The 26541-nt window shown below is 38.3% G+C and overlaps 1 protein-coding gene across 1 annotated transcript in view; it reads left to right on the top strand.

Annotated features, from left to right (window-relative positions):
- PDE6C (phosphodiesterase 6C) overlaps positions 1–26541 on the top strand; it is a 32337-nt gene extending 5796 nt beyond the window's left edge. Inside the window, exons 2-22 of the mRNA XM_015822696.1 lie at positions 1564–1716; positions 3440–3529; positions 3810–3950; positions 5251–5325; positions 5418–5482; positions 5579–5645; positions 7227–7274; positions 7454–7603; positions 9754–9897; positions 9994–10062; positions 13528–13674; positions 15402–15509; positions 15724–15833; positions 18378–18465; positions 18605–18705; positions 19488–19595; positions 19682–19745; positions 21171–21245; positions 21337–21420; positions 22081–22231; positions 26462–26541. Of these exons, the coding sequence (XP_015678182.1) occupies positions 1564–1716; positions 3440–3529; positions 3810–3950; positions 5251–5325; positions 5418–5482; positions 5579–5645; positions 7227–7274; positions 7454–7603; positions 9754–9897; positions 9994–10062; positions 13528–13674; positions 15402–15509; positions 15724–15833; positions 18378–18465; positions 18605–18705; positions 19488–19595; positions 19682–19745; positions 21171–21245; positions 21337–21420; positions 22081–22231; positions 26462–26523 (2100 nt within the window). The 3' untranslated portion in view covers positions 26524–26541. The remainder of the gene's footprint in view (positions 1–1563; positions 1717–3439; positions 3530–3809; positions 3951–5250; positions 5326–5417; positions 5483–5578; positions 5646–7226; positions 7275–7453; positions 7604–9753; positions 9898–9993; positions 10063–13527; positions 13675–15401; positions 15510–15723; positions 15834–18377; positions 18466–18604; positions 18706–19487; positions 19596–19681; positions 19746–21170; positions 21246–21336; positions 21421–22080; positions 22232–26461) is intronic.

Here is a 26541-nt window from a genome sequence, read left to right as displayed (position 1 = left end):
ATTCAACATTTTTGTGAAGCCGTTGGGTGAAACTGTCACCATGGGATGAGGTATTGCAGACCCAGTGTGTAATCTGGATCCTCCTAGATTCATGACTCCTGCTTAAGGAACAGGTGGCAGTTGTGGCTAGAAAGGCCTTTGCACAGCTTTGTGTTGCATACCAATTACACCCATTTCTGGATCGGGGATCTCTGCTCACAGTTACTAATGCCCTAGTCACCTCTTGATTGGATTACTGTAATGTGCTTTACATAGGGCTGCCCTTGAAGATTATCTGGAAGCTTCAGCTGGTGCAAAATATAGTGGCATGGGCAGTTATGTGTGTGCTAAAACAACACGCTATACCTCTGCTCCACAAACTGCATTGGTTGTCTGCTTCTGAGTCCAATTCAAAGTGCTGGTTTTAATCATGGCATGGGGTCAGATTATCTAAGGGACTACGTCTGCCTAATTACATCTGCTTGTCCCATCAGCTCCAAAAAGAGAGGTATGCTGCAAGGCCTGTCTTTTGGCAGGCCCAGGGAGGCGGGCCTTCTCTGTTGTACTTGTCTTGTGGAACATTCTCAACACTGAAGTGAGGTCAGCTTCATTCCTCCTTATTTCTCAGAAATCCCTCAAGATCTGGCTTTGTCATTAAGCTCAGGGAACCGGTGGGATCTTGAGATGGCTCAATTATTTCTAAAACTTCTAAAATTACAACAAAGTAAAAGTATCTTAAACTATTAATATCAACAAAGTAATAATATATACAATTTAAATGAATTATGGTTACAAACAATGTGCTGTGGGATATTGGCCCATCAGGGTTTGATGGATCTTCTCTGCTTCTACACAAGACCTAGTTACATGCGCTGTAACAAGGGGTACCTCGTCTACCATATGAGCTGCATTTGGGCATAAGCTGAATCTGGGTGACCAGGATATCTGCTCAGGAATGAAGGCAAAGATACGTGCAGGATATCTACTAATCATAGGAAATATAAACCTCGTTCAGATGACTCTGTAAAAGGGGCAAAGAAGAAAAACATATTTTACAGTTCTAGAGGAATCATGTAGCAACTGCCTTACACACCTGCAGTGTGATTTTAGAAGAAGACACATTGTTAGAATGCACTAGGTGAGCATCCCTGGGTAATTAGATTTTTTTATTTATTTGCTTTCAAATCCAAAGTGAAGTTATCTGGAAGACATTTGGAAAACAATTGGAGTGGAACTGATAAGGGTATAAGGCAAAAATGACAAAACATGCTGTCATAATAGATCATCCCTTTCATCCTTGGGTCATGATACCACATGCAAATATGTAGATGACAGCGCTTCTGTTGCAATAATACAACGTGTGTTTTATCACTGGCCTCCATATATCCCTCTTGCAGGTGCCATTATTGTATATAAATGTGCCATTCCCTCAATACACTTCTCCATGTTAAGGGACAAATGTGACTTATCTCTCAGGGGTGTTAGAGACAAGCAGCAACGATTCAGTTCTTTGCAGATGAAACATGTCATCTGGATTATCCTGAGTCACACTTGAAAAATAAACTAACTTCGTGTTTGTTTCAGAATAATCACTTCTCCGACTTTGTGGATAAGCAAACTGGTTATACAACCAACAATATGCTCACTGTTCCCATTATGCAATCCAAGGAAGTTCTTGCAGTTTTCATGGCACTTAACAAACAAAATGCCTCTGAGTTCTCTAAAGAGGATGAAGATGTAAGTATGGATTGCTTTTCCAAGAAAACATGTTGCTTTGCTTAATCACACCTCTTTCGGGGAGCAGCTTGAGATCATCTTACATTTTAGTGTTGTTGAAGCCTAACATGGGCTCCGTGGATTTCTTATGCACATCAGAAGAGAAACTTGAAGCAGAAAGAGGTGTATTTCAGCTAAATGTGTTTACAGTACAGTATTTGCCATCTGCCTCTCAGAGGCGTCTGCAAGGGGGAACAGGGGAGTATCCAGAAGTTAAGAAGAAGGCTTCAGCTGTGTGATTCAAGCCCTGCCTTTTTAAATATGTTGTTGTGCATGTGATGCACATAAACAAGAAAAGGGCTTTAATCCAGCAATCGTGGCTGCCATCTTGATTTCACTATGGACACCACTGCTCCCTACAATTCTGGTGGCAAGTGATGATTTATCACATAAACCAGCCAAATGTTCAATACTTTTCAAGACAGAAATGTTTCTTTCCAAGTTAAAGTATGTACTTTATTTGTTGTTGGTTATTATTGTATTTATTAACTTACCATTATTTTAGTATTATTTACTTCTACTATGATTATTTCAAGAGCAGGATATATGATAGCACTAGAGTTAACAGGAGCAATTTTTTCACCCTGTTTTTTTTCTGATGCTATAACTTGACATGTCAAGCAGCATTCTGTGATGACCCAGGGCCCCACACGGAGGCAAAGCAGTCGGCTGGCAAGAGAAACCGTCCTTTATTAACTGCCAATGTTCCCCAAAAGCTCCCACATATGCTGGCAAGCCTTCAATACACATGCTCCCTTCAGCTGCCTCTGGCTGAAGGCAATTTCAATACAGCTGGAGAAGTATACAATGCTCCTTGCCTGAACTCTGCCTCCCCTGTTCCAAACCTGAAGGGCCGTGGCCTGCCTCAGCCTGCTCTTCCCTACAGTTCTCCGAAGCCACAGATACCGCCTCCTGGGCCTCAACAGGGTCCTGCTCCAGCTCCATGTCCTCCTCGGATTCCGGCTTGGACGGAGGCATGACACATTCCCTCAAGGTGTAACTTGTATCTCTGGCACTTGAGTCCTGAAAAATTGAAAAAAAAAAGTTTAAAATCCTAATTTGAGTGATGACTTTAAGAGTCACTGAGAACCAAATAAAAAAAAGGATGTGCCCCCTCCATCTGGCCCAAGTGGCAGTGCAAAAGATTAAATCCACACATGAAGGTTTGATTTCACTAATTTATACTGATTCCTATACACAGGAATCTTTTTAACCAATGATCTGTATTTGGTTTGAGTTAGAGAAGGATCAATGACATTCAAGGGGGTTTGGGTTTAATTTCTTTGTGGCTGTGTAGTGATTCTAGACTGATCTCTCTTTTCACCCTTCCTCTGGTTCTGCCAGTCCTTCTACACCAAGACCCTGAATGCCTTCTATCTGAAGGCCAAACTCTTCCAGGAAGAGTCAGGCAATCATAAGGTTAACTTCCATATAGTCTCGTTATCTAGCTGTCTATCATCTATCTATTACATTTATTTGCCACCCATCTCATTCTCATGGAATTGTAATTGCTTAAATTTGGTCTCAGCTTTGACAACTTTAAAATGTGTGGACTTAAACTCCCAGCTGGGTTGGCTGGGAAATTCTGGGAATTGAAGTTCACATATTTTAAAGTCATCAAGGTTGAGAGATGCTGTTAGTGTCCAAGAATTTGTTGTATACTTATTTCTAATTTTTTTTGCAGGTCTTTAATAAATATATTCAGTTCCTTTCCCTTGTTGTGAAACAAAACCATGTTACATACCTGTATAACGTTGAACTTAGAAAGAGTCAGGTAAATTATTTTTATCTATTTTAATAGTCAATTAAATGTAATTATTTTGTATGGATAGTTTGGTTTTATTTTTTCTCTTACCAAAAGATCATGTTAAGCTGCCATTGCCTGTATTTGGTAACTATGTTAGTTCCAAATAGCCTATTACATCATAGGCTCTACCAGACAATATAACAAATATCTTGAAAGTTTGAACAGAAGTTATCATGTTTTTTTCTATCTCTCATTAGCCACGTATTAAAATATTATCCCCCACCCCACCCTGACTTCTCTTCAATAGATACTTTTATGGTCTGCCAACAAAGTATTTGAAGAACTTACAGATATTGAGCGACAGTTTCACAAAGCCATGTACACTATTCGACAATATTTAAATTGCGAAAGATATTCCATTGGTCTGCTGGACATGACCAAAGATAAGGTCAGTATAATTTTATTTACCAGCAGAAAACAATTTAACTACTTCTCATTCCATGCTTTGAAGTAAAGCCTCTTGTCATCTAGAAATCATAACTGAGCCATAAATGAAAAAAATGAAAAGCATGATCTTTGAAAATGAATTCTATTACAATCAATATAGGTTATTTCTTCAGAAAAAGCATGTTTACAATGGATATATTATTTCTCTTTCAAAAACCTGTTGTTTGAGGCAAATCTTGCCCACCCTATTGTTTTAACAATAGAAGAGAATATTTGTATGTCAGGATTGAACTGTGGGTTCCTTGGTGCTCTTTAATTCTTGAATGTGTCTGTGGAGGTTCTAAATCATCCAGGTCATGGTTGTCCCAAAGATGCTTTTTTTTTTTAATAAAAAAAAATTGGACTTCCTGATTTTTCTTTAACACATTTCGCTTCTCATCCAATAAGCATCTTCAGTTCTGAACTGAAGTAGCTAATTGGATGAGAAGCAAAATTTCTTAAAGAAAAATTAGAAAATCTCTCAGCTTGGTGGTTTTCTTGCAGATGTTTCATTACCAGACTAGGTAACAACATCAGTGCAGAATAATATTGGTAGTGGTAATGAAACGTCTTTAAGAAAACCATCAAACTCAGAGAGTACCAAGGACCCTGTTGTTTTAACCATATTAAGAGTTGTCCTGCCTGGTCCAAATGTTCTGATAAGGGGCTCAAAAATAGACTACAGAATGAGAGAAGCCCTGCCCTCTTTTTATATGCTTGGGTATGCAATGCACAAGAGACAGAATTTCCATTTCACAGCTACAGATATTATTTTCAGCCATTCGACAATCATCCAGACATGAAACCAGATCAATGAGTACTAAGATTATTTTCATTGTAAGGTTACAGTCACAGAATCTTGCATGTCTGAAAGCATTTCCCTTCTCCCCAGTCTTTACTTTCTAGGTAAATAGGGAAGGTCTCTTTTGAGATGCTTTCTGCATCTCCATTCCTTCTGCAGGTTGAGATTTCTCTCGTCTGACCAATGCCCTGGTTGCGGCTCTTCCCCCTGCCTCCCAAGGTTATTCTTGCTACCCATCGCATCTGTCTTGTCCTTCCCCTTGGATGCTGCTGTGTACTGATCTTACAGTATATTTGGTTGAGTTTTGTAGGAATTAGGCAACCTATTGGAAAACAGATTTTCTCTTATCTAATGGCCGAGGATGAGAATTGAAGTCCAAAATATTATCTATGGAGGATACCAGGTTTTTAGAAGCTTCTTTTCTTCAGGAACCCCTTCAATAATATGCAATTATTTCCAGGAATTTTATGATGAATGGCCAATTAAATTGGGAGAAGTAGAGCCTTACAAAGGACCAAAGACCCCTGATGGTCGGGTGAGTAGATATACTTCATCTGTCCAAATTACAATATTATGAAATGTTGGTATGTTTAAGATTCTTGTATTGCTTTTTCCCCTTGTATTTAGGAAATTAACTTTTATAAGCTAATCGATTATATTCTACATGGAGAAGAACAAATTCAAGTAATTCCGTAAGTGCTTATTATTAGGTGCTCAAATAGTAAATAGCTGTAGGAGTTCATGGTATAATATGAAATGATGATTTTTGTCTCATTCTCTCTCTTAAGGTCACCTCCTGCAGATCACTGGTGTCTTGTGAGTGGCTTACCAACTTACGTTGCTGTAAATGGATTTGTAAGTTCCAGATGTTACTTCCCTATAATTCTTTCTGGGGCTATGTGCTGGATATGTGTGTTTGTGTGTGAAAATCTACATGTTCACATTTGAACTAACCATTTTTATTTCACAATCTAGTATATGGGAAGAAACAACATTCTGATGCAATTATTTGTGACTCTCTTTTACTTACACATACTTAGGCTGTTTGATTTTGATAAAATTAATTATGTTCTGTGGCACAAAAACATACTGTTTATCTATCTAACATAATGTTCTTCACACTGAATGACAGTAGCTCAAGATTCTAGACCAGGGCTTCTTTCAGCTCTATTCATGAAAAACTGTGGATTATGCTTAAAGCTGTTGGCTTGCAAAGTCCTACTATCTTACTATAGCCTTCCTGCTCTAGCTTCTAGATCAGGGTTTCCCAGACTATGAAGTTTACCTCCCTTGAGTACAGGGAGATCTGTAGCTGTACACTGTTACAATAAATCTACCTTTCCCAAAATTTCATTGTATAGCTTCATTCTTCATTTGTATTGATTTTGGAGCTTAGATTTTTAGAAGAAAGTTTGTATATTGAGATTACACTAAAGGGAGGTGGCAAAAGGTTTAGGAACTCCTGTTCTAGATAATGTGTTTTGTGAGTGGTTAGCAATTACCTTCAGGTAGTCCTTGACTTACAACTGAAATTGAACCTGGAATTATAGTTGTAAGTCATGTTGTTCATTGAGTGGGTCACTATGTGACTACACCCGATTTTCAACCCTTTAGTTAATTGTAAGTAGTTAAGCAAATAATGGAGTCATTAAGCGAATCTATTGTCTGCAATGGCCATTTTTTTGCGGGAAACCGGAAGTAAAGACCGGTTTCCGGCAAAAAAACATCATAAATCATAGTCACATGTCCATGGGATACTGCAAATGTCTGTAAATGCAGGCCAGTTGCCAAGCACCCAAAATGCAATCATGTGACTGCAAGAAGAGCAACCGTTAGAAAAGATCCCCTCAGAAGGAAAACCATATCAAGGCATGGAGTATGGAACTTTGAAATCAGATCATAAGTACCTTTGGGGGGGGTCCATTGAACTTTGAATGGTTGCTAAACAACCAATTGTAAGTTGAGGATTACCTATACTACTTTGTAGCATCCCCATGGTCACGTAATCAAAATTCAAACACTTGGCAACTGATTCATATTTATGACAGTTGCAGTGTCCTGGGGTCATGTGGTCACCTTTTGCGACCTTCTGACAAGCCAAGTCAATGGGGGAGCCAGATTCCCTTAACAACTGTGTTACTAACTTAACAACTGTAGTGATTCACATAACAACTGTGTTTGAATTTTGATCACGTGACCATGGGGATGCTATTATAGTCTTAAGTATACAAAATGGTCATAAGGCACTTTTTTCAAAGCTGATGTAACTTCAAATGATCACTAAACAAACTGTTGTAAGTTGAGGACTACCTGTACAATGCCTTTTTGAAAGGTAGCAATAGGACCAACCATCCTGAACACCCATACTTGGTTAGTGGTAATGAATGCCAATTTTAAATGTAGGAACAAATCTTTATTGTTTATTTTCTCCCCTAGATTTGCAATATGATGAATGCACCAGCAGATGAATACTTCGCTTTTCAGGTAATACCATTTTTACTGGCTCCGCAAGCAAGCAAGGAAATAGATAAAAACATTAATTCTTATTTTATTTAGTTGGACCCTCTGCCTTTATCCTATGTACATGCACCATGCGTAACCATGCTGGTCTCCATAAATACTTTAATAGCCTTTCTTTTCCTTTTCCTTTTCCTTTTGCTTAGAGAGAACCTTTGGATGACTCAGGCTGGACTGTAAAAAATGTCTTATCTTTACCTATTGTAAACAAAAAAGAAGAGATTGTAGGCGTAGCTACGTTTTACAACAGGAAAGATGGCAAACCATTTGATGAATATGACGAACAGATAACTGAAGTAAGTTCAAAGTTGGTTGGCTTTATCAGCTTACAGTGAGGCACCAAAGGAAGAAAATGCTCATAGAAACCGATAAGAATGTATACTTGTTAATGTCTCTATCTAATCATCCTTTAAATAGAATTTACAAGCTGTGGCTTACCTTGCAAGCAAGGAGTTAATATCTTGACTATGTCCTTAGGTACAACTCACTGTTATAAACAATGATAAGAAAGGTGGTGGAATACAGTAGCTGTTAATATATTGGTAAAGGTAAAGGCAGCATGAAAGTCATTGTACCATCCACAGCATCACTATCTGTCAGATCTGCCTCTCAGCTTGAACCTCTAAGTAAGGATGATCCTTAACCCCATTTATCGAGAAAGGTATAGTTTACTAGAAGTCAAGTGAATTACAACAATGCATAGCCAGAACTGAGAATTGCACACCAAAATCCCAAGTCCAACTTTTCCCTCCCTTAGTTGCCTCCCATCATTGGGCCCCCATGTCCAATCAAATTCAAACAAGATGTTTTTAGAACAGTCACTTCGGGTGTAGGTTTGGTATGCAGTTGCTTTCCGTTCCCAGCCGGTTGTCCTTGCAGCCCATCTCAGAGGGATACGGTGAAGTTTCGTTTCCCTCGAAGCATTCCCCCCTCTCACCCAGCCCCCCTAAAGTTCATGGCAGCTGATACGGAATGGCTGCAAAGCACAAGCATGAAGTGGCAGCTGACATGATTCATCATTAAGAGATCATTGGAAGTCCACTACATGGCCAAGAACCCTTCGTTCTACCCCTGCAGTGGACTAGCTTGTTGGGAACCATATAGTAGTAGCAAGGTTCACCTGTTTCCATTGAGTTGCACTGGTTGCACTAGTTTGTTTTTAGCTAAATGCATATTGCTATTCATATTAAGATCATAGATATGCATGTCTGTGTGGGTCAAAATAGTCAAGATGACAGTAGCCACCTCTTTTGTATATGTGTAAACATCAGACATACACAAAAGGGGTGAGGCATTTATAATTGTCAACTTGGTTCTTTTGCCACCCTTTTCCCCAGGCATTGCTGGTTATTAGCATTTGTGGCTCTAAATGACTTTGAGGGCATGGCATTCCCTACATATCATTCCCATCCCCTACTTATTTCTGCAGCTTCCTGGTGGTAGGAAAGTGGCCACAAAGTTTGGCATTGCCTCTATGGCTCCGCCGAGTCTTTAGCATGCTCTCCCAACATATATTTGAAAGAACAGAGCAGAACAGAACAGAACAGAATTCTTTATTGGCCAAGTGTGATTTGTCTCTAGTGCATAAGCTGTCTGTGTACATACAACAACAAAGTGATAGGGCTTATTTAATAGAACATAGTTACCCTTGCCCCATCTTTATCTCTTTTTTTGTATAAATTTTATTAGTTTTTATAGGGTTAGGAATGAGGTGGGATTGGGATTGGGATTTGGGTTAGGATTAGGATTAGGGTTGGGGTTGGGGTTAGGGTTTTTCCAAATAACATTCTCAATATTTAGCAAACAGCATAATGTCTGGGTTCATGTGTTTAACAAGAAATAATAGATAATAGTTAATTATCATAAACAATATGTTAATTAATCACTCGATAGTCTTCTTCTTACTAATATATATTCAAAGTTACATATCATATTCCTTTTTCTCTAACTCATGTTTCTAGCCATTGATAGAAATTATCCCATGTTCTAAAATACACTGTGTTTTCTTTCTCGTTTATCTTTAAAGTCAATCTGTCCATTTCTGCACACTCTAAAATTTTCTTAATTAATACTTCTTCAGTTGGTAAATTTTCATTTTTCCAATGTTGGGCAAATACAATTCTTGCTGCAGTTAGTACGTGTAGAATTAAATATATGCAATCTTTCTCATAATTTGCTCCTATTATTCCTAACAAAAATAATATGACGCCTAAATGGGGGCTGTGGATTTGATTTCGAGTCAAATAGAATGACTCATGGAGTCTTTTTTCATATGAGGGAGATGCTAAAAATTAGCAACTATATCATTCAACATTTTTGGTTGTTTTTAAGAAATCCTAAACAAAAGCTTAAAAGTATTGTTGGATATGTGCCTTTCCAAAATTTGAAATATATTGAACGAGTCACACTGAAAACCCTAAACAGTTCTACTTCTTTATCAATTCAGATGCTTACACAATTCCTTGGATGGTCTGTTTTAAATCCTGACACATATGAGAAACTGAATAAGATGGAAAATCGGAAAGATATTGCTCAGGAAATGCTCATGTATCAGACAAAAGCAACACCTTCAGAAGTTAAAAGTATACTGGTGAGTGTTCCTTCTGCATCCTGGGTGGAAGTGTGAATCTTATTGTTGGATGAACAGAACTTAAAATTGTTTCTTTCCTTTGTTCCTTACTTTAAGAAATGCAAAGAAAAATTGAATCAAGATAATTTTGAAGACTGTGATGAGAAAGAGCTTGTTACAATTCTGGTAAGTAACCAACTGTTTTCCTAAAGATCAACTTCAAGTCTATACAGACATAGTTCCATACTGTGGAAACATTCTTGGTGATTTATTTAATTACCAGTTAGGGATTTTTAAACTTTATTTGTTCAACTTGTGCCTGTTGGTTTCACTTGACTTTAGTTATTTGGACTGAAAGAGCATTTTACACACCAGTAACAATGAGTTAGGATATAACAGATGTCATTATAGGGAATTCAAAGTTCTGACCATCCCCCCACCCCATGTTCACATAATCACATTTTGGACACAAAGCAACCAACCAGCCCGTATTTATGGCTCATTGCAGTGAGCTGCAGGCATATGACTGCAATTTCAATGTGTTTTTTTTACAGGAAACTGACATTTACTTCTGGCTTATGGCCAAAATCACCCAATTATGGACAATGGGTTTGCTTAATGATCTCCACAATCACTTAATGGCTACCTCATTCACTTAACAGCCGCCATGTTTGCTTAACAATCATGGGAGAAAAATATAACATTGGGTTGGTCACCTGGGTGTCTTGACTCATTACTATCATGACATACGACAGAAATCCCAGGCTCCGTTATAGTTGTAAGTTGAGGAATATCTGTATATAGAAATCTCATTTTACTAGTGGGCTATCTCTGTTTCTATATAATGTTCTATTTTATCCTGTCCCTTCTCTGACTAGCATCACATTTCAGTGCGTTTCCTCTTCTTTGGGCTATAAACTGTATTAATTCACAAACATACCATAAACAATAAGTAAGAAACATTTTCAGTTCCTAATGTTATCAATTACCTGTAATAGCTATCTGGGGATTCTTCTATTGCTATAAATGGTTACTATTTCTGCCTTTACAAAGTAGACTTTATAACATGTGGGTGTTTGTTCCATCTGCCTCTTTCATGATTGCATGGTATTCAAAGCAATATCCTAATCTAGTTGAATCTTTGGGTACAGAGCATGTCTCAGTCACTCCCATTGGACCATCCTATCTAACTCTATTTTGGTAAGTCACAGGATTAATATTGCTCAGGTTGCAATGATTATATAGTAAAACCTCCTGCACTTAGGATCCATCCAAGGAACATATTTAAATGTTTCAGTGTCACTGTGAGCTGACTTGATTAAGTCAATTCTAGACTGGCCATTCACTGAATGAAGGTTACTCCTTCTATTCACAAAGACAACTGGAGCAATAGCACCTGTTAAATCTAGAAATCTTATCAGAACAATGAATATACATTTCCTGGAAAGCAGACTTTCTTAGGTTATTCAAGAACCAACTGTCACAACACCAAGTTAGCTTGGTGCCATGCTCATGTTGTGACATCATGATTCATGTATTAAAGCAGCAGAATTTGCATTGTGATTTGTGTTTCCTCATTTTATACCCTCTTATTTTCTTCTGCTGGATTTTCATGAATCGGAGGAAAGGGAATAGATTTTTTATATTTCTTTTCCCTTCATCTGAATTCTCATGGTATTCTTGCTTTATACTGCACTGGTAAGACCACATTTGGAATACTGCATCCAGTTTTGGTCCCCATGATACAAAAAAGATGTTGAGACCCTAGAAAGGGTGCAGAGAAGAACAAAGAAGATTGGGGGACTAGAGGCTAAACTATACAATGAATGGTTGTGATAACTGTCTGAGGAATTCTGGAAGTTGAAATCCACAAGTCATAAAAGGGCCAAGTTTGAAGACCCCTGGTCTAGCCTAACAAAGAGAGGGACTAGGGGTGACATGATAGTAGTCTTCCAATATTTGAGGGGCTGTAACAAAGTGCAGGACAAGAAATAATGAATAGCAGGTTATCAAAGAGAACTCCAAATTAAAACTAAGGAGAAATTTCCTGTCAGTGAGAACAATTAATCAGTTGAATGGCTTGCCTTCAGAAGTTGTGGGTGTTCCATCACTGGAGAGTTTCAAGAAGAGACTGGACTGCCATCTATCAGAAATGGTGTAGGGTCCCCTGCTTGAACAGGGGTTTGGATTAGAGACCTCCAAGGTCCTTTCCAACCAGTGGTGGGATTCAGCCAGTTCGCACCACATCGACAGAACCGGGAGCTAACTTTTTGTTGCCCAGGCCCAGAATGGACTTCCGGAAGCGGCATCCACACAGAGAACTGGTTGTTCACCTATCTGAATCCCACCACTACTTCCAACTCTGTTATTCTGTAATTCTCAACTGGCAACATTTGACAGCTGGAGAGCATGACCTGGAAAGTGCCATTAATCCCCTGCTTGTCAGGCTTCTTAACGCATCAGACTGCTCACTGTAATAAGAAACTGGATTAGGGAGCCCTTTACAGTGATGAGGAATAATTTTCTTAAGAGGCTAGTTATAATTTTCCATTCTGCTTCTTTTCCTGAAATTGCAGGCCTTAGGGCAGACATGTCAAACACAAGACCCGGGGGCCGGATGCGGCCTGCAAAGTGGTTTCATGTGGCCCGCGAAGCCATCCTGGAAACAGTGAGGGAACGGCCCCCTCTGCCTTGGCCCTGGGTCAGGCCAGCCGGAAGCCAATGTACAATTTTGTGGTGGCCATCTATGCTGAAACGCATTTAGTCTTAGCTCCACAAGGCTGTCTGGAAACAGCGAAGAACCAGGAGAACCTTGAGCAGCAGCCTTGAGGAAGTGGGGCTGGGTTTGGTGCCGCGGGTGCTCAAGGGCCAGGTTGGGCATTTGACCTCTGCTGCCCAAGGCCCCAGGCAGCCCGCACCACCATCCAGCCCCCCCCCCGCATGCCTCAGAGGAACAGTGAGGCTCCTCCAGTGGACCATGCCTTGGCACTTGCCCCGGTCCCACCCCCTTCTGCCAGAGACCCTCAGATCTGTCCCACTCCTGCCCAGCCCCCACAGGCACCCTTGACGTGAACAATGTAGAGCTGGCCATGCCCACCCAGTAGGCCACACCCACTCCATCCACACCCACCCAGTAGGCCGCACCCACCCTGGCCACACCCACCCATTCCCCTGAGGGCAACCGCAATGCTGATGCGGCCCTCAATGAAATTGAGTTTGACACCCCTGCCTTAGGGCTAAAGGTTGAATGCCATATCCATGCATAAGCAGGATATATTTGATGAGCCAGATTTTGTCTGAAGGGGCACTGATTTAGCCAATTTGTTGCAAAATATATGTTCAACCTACAGCAAATGATCCAGATATTTCAGACGATCTTTTCTTTAAATTATATCTCATAGAAACTACCAGGTAGCAATACATTTCACTGCCATAAAAATATTTCCCTTGCAAAAATAATTCATAATTATTGAAAAGGTTAGTTTTTATCAGACATGCCTCTTGAAATATGAGAATTCTGCATAGATGATAATTCCAAGCAAGGCACTGCTCCCCCTAACAATAAATGCTGAAGAAGGTAATAAATAAAAGATACTCAAAATGTCTTCTACCTGTCCAAGTAAGATTATCTTGCATTTCCTCCTTCAACAGGCAGAGGAATTGCCCGAGCCAGGCAGCGTTGAACTCTTTGAATTTCGCTTCAGCGACTTCCCTGTTACAGATCATGACTTGATCAAGTGCGGCATACAAATGTTCTTCCAGTTAAAAGTTGTAGAGAAGTTCAAAGTACCACCAGAGGTCAGATTCATTTTGCCTCCCCCCCCCCATAAAGTTGGTTCAGGATGAAATCTATGACATATCACCTTTGCCAATGGATATTTATTTCATAATAGCAATGGCCTGCCTTAGGGGCAAATGTATCAGAAATCACATTCTAGACATAACGTAAAGGGGCCCCTGTGATGGGACCCCGCTGGGTTTCAGAAAGAATTTGGGGTTATTCCTAAGGCTCTGATGTATGATTCAACTCAAGTGTTAGTCATGCCCTGGTATGAGGGGATGTGATGGCCTTACATGGGAATGTGCCTCGGCAGACACTGGAAAATCCCTGGATTTTAAAGGCATTTGTGGAGATGAAGTGAAAGAGCACCTAGAGTGCTGCAAGAGAGAACAAAGAGTGAATTCAATTGAGAAGGGTTATCTTGGCACGATAAGAATGGCAAAATGTAATTATTTTCCCACTCCTATTGTATCCATAGGGGGCACAATGGCTCAGCGGTTAAAGATGCTGAGCTTGTCGGCTAGAAAGCTGACAGTCTGAGTTCAAGATCTGAGCGTCGCGCAACGGGATGAGCTCCTGTTTCTGCCCCAGCTTCTGACCACCTAGCAGTTTGAAAGCATGCAAATGAGAGCAGATAAATAGGTACCACTTCAGTGGGAAAGTAACAGTGTTCTGTGCATCTTTGGTGTATAGCAATGCTGGCCACATGACCATGGAAAATGTCTTCAGACAACACTGGCTCCCTTGGCCAAAGAGATGAGCACTGCGTCCTAGAGTTGGACATGACTGGACAGGGAAACCTTTACCTTTTATTGTATCCATAGAATGCCAGTTGGTAGTCTTGTTTATTGATCATATTAATTCATGCTGTTTGGCAGGATCAGGATGGGATAGTGCATCCCTCCTGTCCCTCCTTGATTTCTCTATGGCCTTTTGGGATGACTTCAGAGATTGGAGTGAGGGCCATCTTCTACCCGCTGGGACAGATTACAGTTGTTGTTGGTAGGTAGGGAGAGATTTATCCTTAGATCCCTATTTTATGAACTTCCACATGGTTCTGCACTCTCTCTACTCCTATTTAATATTCACATGAATCCACTGAGTAATGTCATCCATTGGTACAAGATTAAGTATCATCAGTATGCAGAGGATAATCTACTATACTTCTCTGCTCCAGGCTGCACAAGTGATGCCATCAAGGCTCTTTCTAGCATTTGGAGACTCTGGCCTAAACTTAGCAAATCTAAGGCTGCATGTGGAATAAAGGATCTGAGGGGGCCTTCCAACTTTAATTTTGGATGGTGTAGCACTCACCCAGATAGAACTGGTATACAGTTTTGGGACTTCTCTTGAGCTCTTGGTTCCTGTTTTAACAACTGGCAACATGACCAGATGACTCTTGTACAAATCCATCTTCCATCTATTACTGGACTGGGATGTGGCCATGATCTTGGGAGGAAGGAAGAGCTGCAGACTAGGTAACAGTCAGATAAGAGGCAGCTGAATCAGCAGAGTGAACGGGGTGCATCAAACATCTCAGATGTACTTTGCAAGATTCTGTTAATGTAAGATTAAAATAAAGTCAGAACTAATACTCTTACATGTAATTCTTGTCTAGACTATCTGGCAAGGCTGACATCAATTTTCTTATCAGCCTTATCATTTCACTGTGACCATTAAAGCTGTTATTTTATATAATGTTCACAAGTACCATAAGAGAATGGAATATCTTAATTTTTCACAGGTACTCACAAGATGGATGTATACAATCAGAAAAGGATATCGTGACATCACTTACCACAACTGGCGGCATGGATTTAATGTTGGACAGACCATGTTTGCTCTTTTAATGGTACCAGTTGTTTCTTTGGATCTAAGCCTTAATTTGCTTTTCATTGTGATGCATGGATACAGAGGTAGACAGATATAGAGATAGAGCTATGTAGATATAGATGAGTTGTAGATGTAAATGTACAGTAGATGTAGATATAGATGATCAACTGTATAGAGATGTAGATGTAGATGTAAATATAAAGAAATGATTTTAAAAGGTTCTCTTTTTATAGACCGGTAAGTTAAAGAAATATTACACTGACCTAGAAGCCTTTGCTATGGTAGCTGCAGCTTTCTGCCATGATATTGACCACAGAGGAACCAACAACTTATATCAGATGAAGTGAGTGGCATATTTCTGTGTATCTTTGATTACTAAATAATGTGTTATTTTATGTCATTGTAAACATTTCACGCTTAAACTAGCATTCTTGTGTATCCTTGATTGTAAACAGCACACAATGCCCTGGGAAGTCCACAAACAAGTCCAAACAATTCTATCTAGTTGAACTCTAAAGCAAAAGCAACTCAATACATATTAATCGTGGAAATTACAGCTACTAAATATAGAGTTCTATTTATCTAGTGCATCCTCTTTGATTCTTCAGTGGTCTTTGAAACCCTTGGACAGAAGATATTGTTGGACTGTCCAGGACAGTTCCATCCTTACTTGCAGAACTGCCCAAGGTGTGGAAATAGATTTTTGCTTGGCCCATGTCACCCAATTTGTGGATCCCACTGGATTCAATTCTCTCCCCTTTGTTATTTGATACCTATATCTGTGCATCCTCAGATTTGGAGTTCAGTATAATTAATATAGCTCCATCTCTCCTTTCCATCTGAATGAGGAAAGGCTGTGCAGTTGCTTGTCAGTGGTCTGGATGCAATGATGGATGAGGCCCCAGGAACTGAAGCTGAATCTATATCAGACAAGAGGTATATGGATATATGGTATTGTGAAGTCAATTCTCTTGGATAAAATCATACTACTTCTGAATGAACTTGGCAAAGCTGATGAGCTCTCTCCCTTGTATCCTCCAATTCATTCAGCTGGAAAAACTTTGGGCTTCAGCTTTTTGGTAGCCAGGAGTAGAGCATATCCACAGCAAAATTCTTATATAATAGGGATAATATATGAGAGGCTCAGCTGGGAATAATTAAAAAAAAACAGTTAAAAGAGATATCCATCCACTCAGGAATTTGTGAGATAACCCATCTGAAATTGGATGATTTTTAGATTATTTTAAGTTTGTTTTAAAGAATGAAGCCACTATTCATTTTCTTGCCAGTTTTATTGTGTGCGTGCGTGTGTGTGTCCACTCATGTGTGTGTAATTTTTATTTAAAATTTTTAAAAGAATAAAAACAATGCAAATTCTGAATGAGAAGAGCCAGGAAGGCAAAATAATAAGTAAAAAGGTAGAAAGAAAAGAAAAAAAAGTTATAAAGAAGCAGCCTCTGCTCTTGTTAACAGCAGTTACGAGTACATTGATATTTTACCCTATTCTCTACACACACACAATTTCCTTCTTTCATAGATTTTTCCAGTCATCAAATTCTTAAATACCAGGTTGGTTTTATTTATTTATTTTCCCCCTTAAACGTCTCTGAGCTTCCCTGGAAGTAAGAAACGTATAAATAATAATCATGGTGAGGATGATAATAATTCTTAAGGGGACTTTTTAATTTGCTGAATTAAAAATAACTGAAATGAAAACAACTTTGTATTAAGATTGTTCTATAATCTGACACATCCATTACATTTCCGAGGTTGTGAGTGGTGTAGAGCAGGGCTTTTCAACCAGTGGTACGGGTACCACCTGTGGTACATTGGCACCTGGCAGGTGGTACGCGATCATCCTAGAAAAGTAGCGGGGGAGGGGAAACAGAGCGCTGCCGGGCGGGCAGGTGTCTTGCTCGGCTGTGCCTTGGGGGGCACTTTTTTCAGTGCCATTGTAACTTCGAATAATCACTAAGCGAACCGTTGTAAGTCGAGGACTACCTGTACTTTATCACTTTTTTCCTTTTTTGGGGGGATCATCAAGTTTTTGACACCTTGCTAGGCGACTGGTGGTACTCGGATATTGCCATATCCTAAAAGTGGTACAATGAGTGAAAAGATTGAAAAGCCCTGGTGTAGAGCAGACCATGACTAATCTAACAGTCACTGCTGGCCCAGAAAACTTGTCTCTGGGGTCTCCAGTGATGATTGCTGAGATCTTCTGACCTTTTGGCAATTGCCCATGCTGAGCTCAAAAGTTCTGGAATCAGAAACTGACTAGCAGGAAGATCTGTTGCTGGGACTTCGTTGATAAGAAACAATTAAAAACTCTATACCAGAAGTGGATATACAGCAAGCTTAATATTCAATAAATACATAGATGGCACTTGAGGGATGTCAATGAACTTTTAAGAATGGGCAAATTGCTTTGCCATATAAAGACCAGGGCTTTTTTTCTCATAGAACGCTCAGTACGGAGTTCCGGCACCTTTTTTGGATGGAACCTTGTAGGGTGGGCAGGGCGGGTTGTATGACATGTGTGAGTTCTGGCACCTTTTTTTTTTTTTTTAGAATAAAAGCACTGATAAAGACCATCAGAAGTTAAGGGGCAAAATATACTGTAAGTTGTGAGCTTTGCAAAGCTGAGAGCACCTATTTTGTTCCTCAAAATCTAACAGATCAGCTTGCTTTTGGGTTAGATTTCCAGGAATTTTAAGAGATAAAATAAGATATATTAAACAAAGCCCTAATATTCCAGGGACGTTCTGGACATGCCAACAGAATGTTGCCTATATTCCACAGGTTGTTTGTTAACTGTTCTAAAATGTGCAAAGATTTGGGCAAACAAAACCCCTGAAGTATTCTAAATTCTCTAATTTTTCACCAGGTCAGCAGCTCCATTGGCAAGGCTCCATGGCTCTTCCATTTTAGAAAGGCACCATCTAGAGTACAGTAAAACCCTGCTACAAGACGAGGTCTGTGCTTATTTTCATTCATTTGGAACAGAAAATATTTCTACCAGCTATAGCAAAACAGTAGCATTCCTACATGGAGGAAATGCTATTTTCTATTTTGGAAGCAATACTGACTTGCAAAAAAATCTTTATTCTGCAGAGTTTAAACATCTTCCAAAATCTAAATAAACGCCAGCATGAAAATATTTTGCATATATTTGAAGTTTGCATCATAGCGACTGACTTGGCTCTGTATTTCAAGTAAGTCCTTTATTTCCTATTATAAAACAACAAAGTCTTCTTATGCACATTAACATTACTGCATTTTGTCCTACTCTTATTTTAAAAGTTATCTTTTTTTTGCTCTTTTGTGGTTTTAATCATCATTAAAGGCAAGTTAAACAATATGAACATTAACAATTGAACTTATCTGTGACTGTCAGATTTGAACTTTTGCATATGTATGCATCATAAAAATGATTGCTTTCCAATGTACTCTATGTAATATGTATACTTAAAAACATGAAGTAAATATGATACTGAGATTTAATAAGAAATCTCATAATGATCAGGGCACTACCATGCTTAAAATACAGCATTATAAACATCATTCCTTTCTGCCTTGTCAACTAATCTGTTGGCTGGACTCCTGAAATCTATGAATTAAATTCTGTGGTACAATTCTGCTGATTGATCTGCATCTATCAGAGTTTATCACTTACCCACACATCTCTCAAATGTGACCCAGCGGAAACCATCCAGAGCAAATCTGGATCATACGCAGGGAACTGGAGGAGAGGGAAGGGGAAAGTTAAAACCAGTGGTGGGAGTCAACTATGTGAGCAACCGGTTCTCAGTGTGGATGCCGCTTCTGGAAGTCCATTCTGGGCCTGGGCAACAAAAAATTAGCTACCGGTTCTGCCGAAGTGGTGCAAACTGGCTGAATCCCACCATTGGTTAAAACCCTTCACACAATACTGCATGTTGAAGCAGATCCTCAAAAAAGACGACATGTGTATTACAAAAGTTACTATTTTTCACAGGAAAAGGACTATGTTTCAGAAAATAGTGGATGCCACTGAAAAAATGGAAGATGAGAATGAAGCAATTAAATACATAACTATGGACCCTACCAAAAAAGAAGTAATCATGTAAGTAAATTTAATTTTTCTCTTCCTGCAACATGGAATGTACTGATTTTTCTATATATTCCTAAATCTATTATTTTTATTTAAAGGGCTATGATGATGACTGGCTGTGACCTTTCTGCCATCACTAAACCTTGGGAGGTGCAAAGTAAGGTGGGCACCATGAGAATCAAGCAAAACTCCAAATTTAATTTATGCTCTTTAGTCTATTTGTTGTTCTTGCAAAGCAGTTTACAACAAAGGAGAAAACTGACATTTTGTTTAAGGAACCAAAACTCCCTTAACAGTATTTCCAGTTCAAACCAAAGCCCAGTCTAGCCCAGTCTATTTCAGACTAAAGGCCATACTGGAAGCTGTATTCCCAATGCAGCATGATCAGATCAAAACCTAATTTGGTGTAATACAATTCAAGTTAATTCACTTATTGAACTTAATGATCCCCTCCCTTTTGTGTAATTTAAAATTGCAACTAAATGGCATATTTTACTTGAGCTCAAAGATGGGAAATTCACACACAAAACTTTTCAAGATCTGCCTGCCCTGAGATGCCTGTCATCAAACATTTCTGCTAAGCCCATTGTTAAGAAAATCTCTTCTTTTTTTATTGTCCCATTAATTGTCAACTAGGCCTGTCTTTGGCCATTTTTCTATCTGTCATGCCAATCCCCCTTTCAAGCTATTGATCACGCAACTATGATGTGGATCGAATTGTGTGTGAAGACCACATTACTTATTAATCTGGAACATGCTTGATAATCATCTGGTCATTGTTTATAGGAGGATTCATTTCTAGCAGTAGTAACAAGAAGCACATTTACTACTTAGATTTATATCCCATTTACATGTTCGCTTAAGAAATAGTCTCCACCCATTTTTACCGACCATACATACACTGTATGTATTTTCTTTTTGTTAACATTTTCTAAAAATAAAACAAGGTCCTAAAGGGTTAGTATTTTTTCCATAGAAAAGATCCTTTTCTCTGCCCTTTTCTACAATATTCTTTTACATGGAGCAATCAAATATACCAAATCTGGCTACATTAAAATATAGACGGAATTATGTTCCTGGTTACTTCCTTTTATTAACAAAGTTTAAGACAGCTTCCCCCTGGTTTTCAGCATTGCAAGCAGACCTGGTAAGGTCAGTTCCCATATGTACCCCATTTAAAACAAAAGCATGATTAATTTTAAACATAATTTTAAATACACATTTAGAAACAATTCAGTCCCATTTTAATTCTGCTTGAAAGCTTTCTTCTGTGGCAGCTTTAAAAAGATTTTACAGTAAGGATATTGAGTACTATGGTAATTACTTATATGTAGTATAAGTATATGTTAGATGTGAGAAATGTGACTATGATGGGCAAATGAATGCATGCATTCATTCATTCATTCATTTTCTATAGCTATCCATTTCAACCAAGTGTTTCTGGGCAAGTTACAATTCTAAAATTATGAAGCAATTAAAAACATTAAAATAATAAAAATATCCCCAAAATAAATGCATGCTTTGATGAGGACTCTACTAGCTGACAACTATTGGAAAAACATAAAATTAATTATTATCCATTCTCAGGTTGCTTTGATGGTTGCAAGTGAATTTTGGGAGCAAGGTGATCTTGAACAAACAGTCCTACAGCAACAGCCAATTGTAAGCAGTTTATTATCTTACACAGCATGGTTTCAATCTTAAAAATAATCCAGTTACATACCCACTAATTATTTTTTTCAATCCTTTCTAGCCTTTGATGGACAGAGCCAAGAAGGATGAATTACCTAAGCTTCAGTGTGGTTTCATTGATTTTGTATGCACCTTTGTGTATAAGGTAAGAGATAACTTCATATTATTCCATTTTGTTATATATGTTCTTATACAGAAATACAAAACATAAGATTAAATCTGCATAGAGCTGTTTTTGATGAAAAGACATTAAATAAACAACCATTGTACTTATAAGCTCATATGTTTGTGAATGCCCTGAAATGTTGAGTCTCTGGAGTATTTCCTACAAGTGTTAATGTATTTTCCAATCAAGGTGTCAAACCACATGCATTACATTCAATAAAACCAAAATATGCTTGCATTAAAACAGAAATAGATATTAGGAAAACATTCCCAATTTTCAAATCTACATCTTCCTCTTGACTGGTGAGTTCAGTATTTGATGCAGGTTGAGACAAATTGGCAGTAGAGAGACGAATTATCTCCTACATTTGTCTGATAGAAATGTTAGCCTCATTCTAGCGTTTAGTACCTAAAAACAGTGAAGGATAGAACTCTAAGTGCCAAAGGAAAACCTGCCGGTATAAATTTTCCTTGTGTAATATATGTAAGAAATGCGTCCCTAAAGAAAAATATTGGGCTGTAAGATTTTTCAGCCCTCTTTGTTATCTAATAAAGATTTTTCTATGTTTAAAATGCATGTATTGCTACTACTAATTTTCCATTTTAATGGTAAATATATGGAACTCCACTATTTCTTTAGGAATTCTCAAGGTTCCATAAAGAAATTACACCTATGCTTGATGGTCTTCAAAACAACCGAGTGGAATGGAAAGCACTAGGTGATATTTATGACGAGAAGATGAAAGCTCTCGAAGAAGAAAAGAAAAAGCTAGAAGTTGATGGCAAGAAAGGTTAGGCATATAGAAATGTACTGATTCAGGCAATCCTGTACATGCAAATATTTCTGCAACATTGAGAATTTTTGCTGAATTTGGAACTTAAGGTACCAAATGTAGTTTTAATTTATATAATTTCATGGTCTGCAGTACATTCCATCAGTTCTTTGCTGGCAACAGATTAACTCGGTTATCCTTTAGGGGATTAGTGTAAATAATGACAGATCATAATGGGCAAAATTTAAATATCTCAGGAGCCCACTAATTGAAAAGAGTTTAAATTGGTTTAGACATAAGATTCAGGAATAATATGAAGAAATAAAGCAAGAAATCAGCCAAAATTCAGAACCTTTTATTTTAAAATGTATTCTAGTTTCCAGACAGTATCTTCAGAGGAAGGAAGGAAGGAAGGAAGGAAGGAAGGGAGGGAGGGAGGGAGGGAGGGAGGGAGGGAGGGAAGATACTGATTCACTTTGGGGTGAATCCATCTGAATGCAGTCCTAATGTAGTTTCTTTAGTGGGACAGTAAGCAGCAAATTAAAAAAGAGTGCAGACAAACCAAAACTACAGAAATAAGGCATACCAATTTTAAGCCACTGTATGTTTATCAAGATCATATTTAAATAAATCACAGTTGAAAATTATTATCTGGTAACATTTTGAATCAGCCAACTTTCTAACTTCAAAAGTTAAAACTCTAAATTAGTCTGGATTTATGATTTTGGATCAGAAATTATGAAAATGGTATGATTTAATGAGAATGGAGTTGCTGAATCAATTCTAATTTGTGCTACTACAGTAGGTTTTTTTTAATATTTTATTTTCTTGCTGTATCTTGCACGGTTTGAGGCCACAATCAAGAGAAACTATCCTGAAAATGCGATTGGATCAATAATAGCTGTAATTTACTTTAACATTTTGCAGGCTGTTAATGACATCATAAAAAGTCCATTGGCCCCAATCTAACCAAGGAATTCCCATAAATAGCCCTATTTGTTTATTTTGCAACAGAAAGCATAAATCAGCCACCAGTAAGAAATCAATTCACTTATATCTCTTTTTGTTATGCGTGAATAATGAGTTCTGAAGTATATTATTTCCCTGGTCATGATCTCCAATTACATTTTCACTTTGCTGATATATAATTAGTGTTAGATTAGGGTCAATAATAATAATAATAATAATAATTATTTATTAAATTTATATACCGCCCTATCTCCCTTACGGGACTCAGGGCGGTAAACAGGCGATACTAAAAACCATGATAAATATACATAAGTTTCTGTTCTAAAATCAAATTAAATAACAGGCCTGTTCTAAAAACACCCCATACAAAACCCCCACTAAAACATAGTCAAACTACGCCAGGCCGGCCGCACGGAATAGATGGGCCTTCAGGGCTCGGCGAAAAAGGCGCAGGTCCGCAACTGTACGTAGGTCGGGGGGTAAGTCATTCCAGAGGGCAGGAGCTGCCACAGAGAAGGCTCTCCCCCTGGGGGTCGCCAGCCGGCATTGTCTGGCCGACGGCACTCTAAGGAGGCCCTCTCTGTGGGAGCGGACTGGTCGAAGGGAGGTGTTTGGTAGGAGGCGGTCTTGCAAATACCTAGGTCCATTGCCATGGAGCGCTTTAAAAGTTGTTACTAACACCNCTGTTCCTCCCCATCCAGACTCGCACGGCCTCCAGGCACCGGGACATCACTTCCGCGGCATCGTTGGGGTGGTCCGGGGTGGAGATGTACAGCTGGGTGTCATCTGCGTACTGATGAAACTCCACCCCGAAACCACGGATGATCTCACCCAGTGGCTTCATATAAATGTTGAACAGGAGAGGCGAGAGGACCGACCCCTTATGCTGCCTTATTAAATAATAGCAACAGCTGGGTGTCATCTGCGTACTGATGAAACTCCACCCCGAAACCACGGATGATCTCACCCAGTGGCTTCATATAAATGTTGAACAGGAGAGGCGAGAGGACCGACCCCTTATGCTGCCTTATTAAATAATGCTGCCTTATTAAATAATAGCAACTGAAAGTTGTGTAAACTGTTATTCTGTCCTCCCTTTTTGGAGACCACCAGTGGTCTGATCTTGAAAATATTCTACGCTCTTGAAAACAGCAGCTTACAAGCTGCCAGAAGGAATTAAGACTTTCAAAGTTGGCAAATTTGAACATTCTCTCTTTCAGTTCTGAAAAAAAGTTTTCAGAAGCATATATATTTATTATACTAATAGCAACTGATAAAAATAATAACTAGATGGATACTGGTAGTGGCCTAACTTCAAAGTCACATAAGCTAAAGGCAAAATCAATTTACCTAGTGGAATTTAATTTCATAAATTAATTTTGTGATGAAGTACCATCTTTGGCCTGCTCATAACCTACTCCTAATCAATTCTATGGGCTGACCTAAAATGTATATTTTAAAGAAAATGTTCTCACATAGTTTAGAAAGAATGTAGATAATGGAAATTCTTCATTTTCTATCAGTCTTCTCTTTCACATGCAAAACTAAAACAAATTGTAAATGCTTATATTATAATATTTTTTAATAAACATTGTTTTTCAAAATTAAATATGTTTTAATGGAATATCTTTAAAAAGCACATCAGAATAGATGAACATCCTAATTTTTCAAAAGTTATTTTTGGGAACTATATTTCAAACATTCTATAAAATATGCACAGATCTGTCTGTAAAACCTTTGGTTAAGCATTACACTCTTCCATTATTATACCGTAGTAAAACAGTAAGGCAATTATATATAAACTAAAAAAAAATCAGGATATTTCTATGTGGGTTATCAAACTGTATCCCTGAGATTAATTATATATGGAAATATAGAACAATTCTGTAATTAACATATAGTTTGTCACCAGATTTCAGTATGGCATTGCTTATATCAAATATTTATCTTTGGACCATCCTATTATACAATGTGTAAAAATAACTCACTGCTCTGACAGCTTAAGGGAAGATAGACTAGATATGCCAGCAGTTCTCAAACTTTTATCTAGGAAGAACCCTTAATATAATTTTCAGGTCTCGGGGAACTCCTACATTAAGCTTATATCTACAGCTCACAGCATGTGAGAGTGATCAGCAAATAATGTCAAGTCTGTTTTGAGTAGAGAATGGCATTTTTCTGGTTTGGTTTATTTTGGACAACTTATCAGCCTACTCTGGTTGGTTCTCTCTTCCCCCCCCCCAAATGCAAAGTTATGTTTTGGATTTTAATTGTGTCACGGAACCCCTAACAAAACAGTAGGCTGGTAGCTGAGTTGTAGAATGTAGAAATTCCAACACTAGCATTGCCCAGGGCTCACCATCGAATTCCCTCTCCCCACACCATCTTTTGTGGAACACCTAGCAACCTTTCTGAGAACCCCAGTTGCAAAAGGCTGATATATACTAAATGTACTGTTCTGATAGCTTCCATATATTCTTTCCTTCAACCACTGAGCAGCAGGTTCCATGCAACTCCTAAAGTTAATGCCCTGTATATACGTTAGTTATCTAAAGTACAAAGGTTTGAAACCACACAGAATAACATCAGGCTACTCACACCTGACAAGGCCCAAATAGGAGGAAACCAACCATGTAGTGCTTCCTGCTGTTCAATGTAATTAGGTTGTGCAATGTAAACGCTTTAAAAATAAATGAAATACAGTCAATGAACCATTACAGTGGGAAGTTTGGGAGAAAAATAAATACAACACCTCAAAATTCAAGTAAAAATTATACTGTTAATTATACTTCAGCATTTCAGGAGATAGGCAATGGATAAAGTTTCCATACAGATGAAAAAGAACAAAAATAACCTAGTACCATAGTGATCCCCAGTTTTGAAATTTAAGTTTAATTATAATGTTGGTAATTAATGCAAGTAAATCAGAAAAGAACCAATTATCATGAAAAAAATCATAACCAATACAATCTTGTGTGATCATTTCAAATTAACTAAGAGAAAAGCTTATATTGGTCAAGTATGAAAAAGGATTATATTGTCCTATCACTTAACTTTATGTTCCAAAATGTCCACTGATAAATGTTGCATGATGTTTTACACATCTGATAATTAATAATTGGTTATAATGGAAGAATGTACCAGAGTGCATTCAACGATGTCAGCAGTGAAAATGTATTGAACTTTCAAATGATTAGATGATTCTTCTCATGCTAATTTTGAACCACTTCAAAAATTAAAATGCATGCATATTTATATCTCTTTTTTGCATTTTATTAGCAGAAGATGGTGGAAATGGAGACTCAGCAGATGGCAAATCAAAAACATGTATAATTTTATAATTAAATGCAAGAGCTGCT

The sequence above is a fragment of the Protobothrops mucrosquamatus genome, unplaced genomic scaffold (assembly GCF_001527695.2).
Source record: "Protobothrops mucrosquamatus isolate PMUCROS unplaced genomic scaffold, P.Mucros_1.0 scaffold1644, whole genome shotgun sequence".
Lineage (NCBI taxonomy): Eukaryota > Metazoa > Chordata > Lepidosauria > Squamata > Viperidae > Protobothrops > Protobothrops mucrosquamatus.
This window is presented reverse-complemented; position numbering and strand designations above follow the sequence as displayed.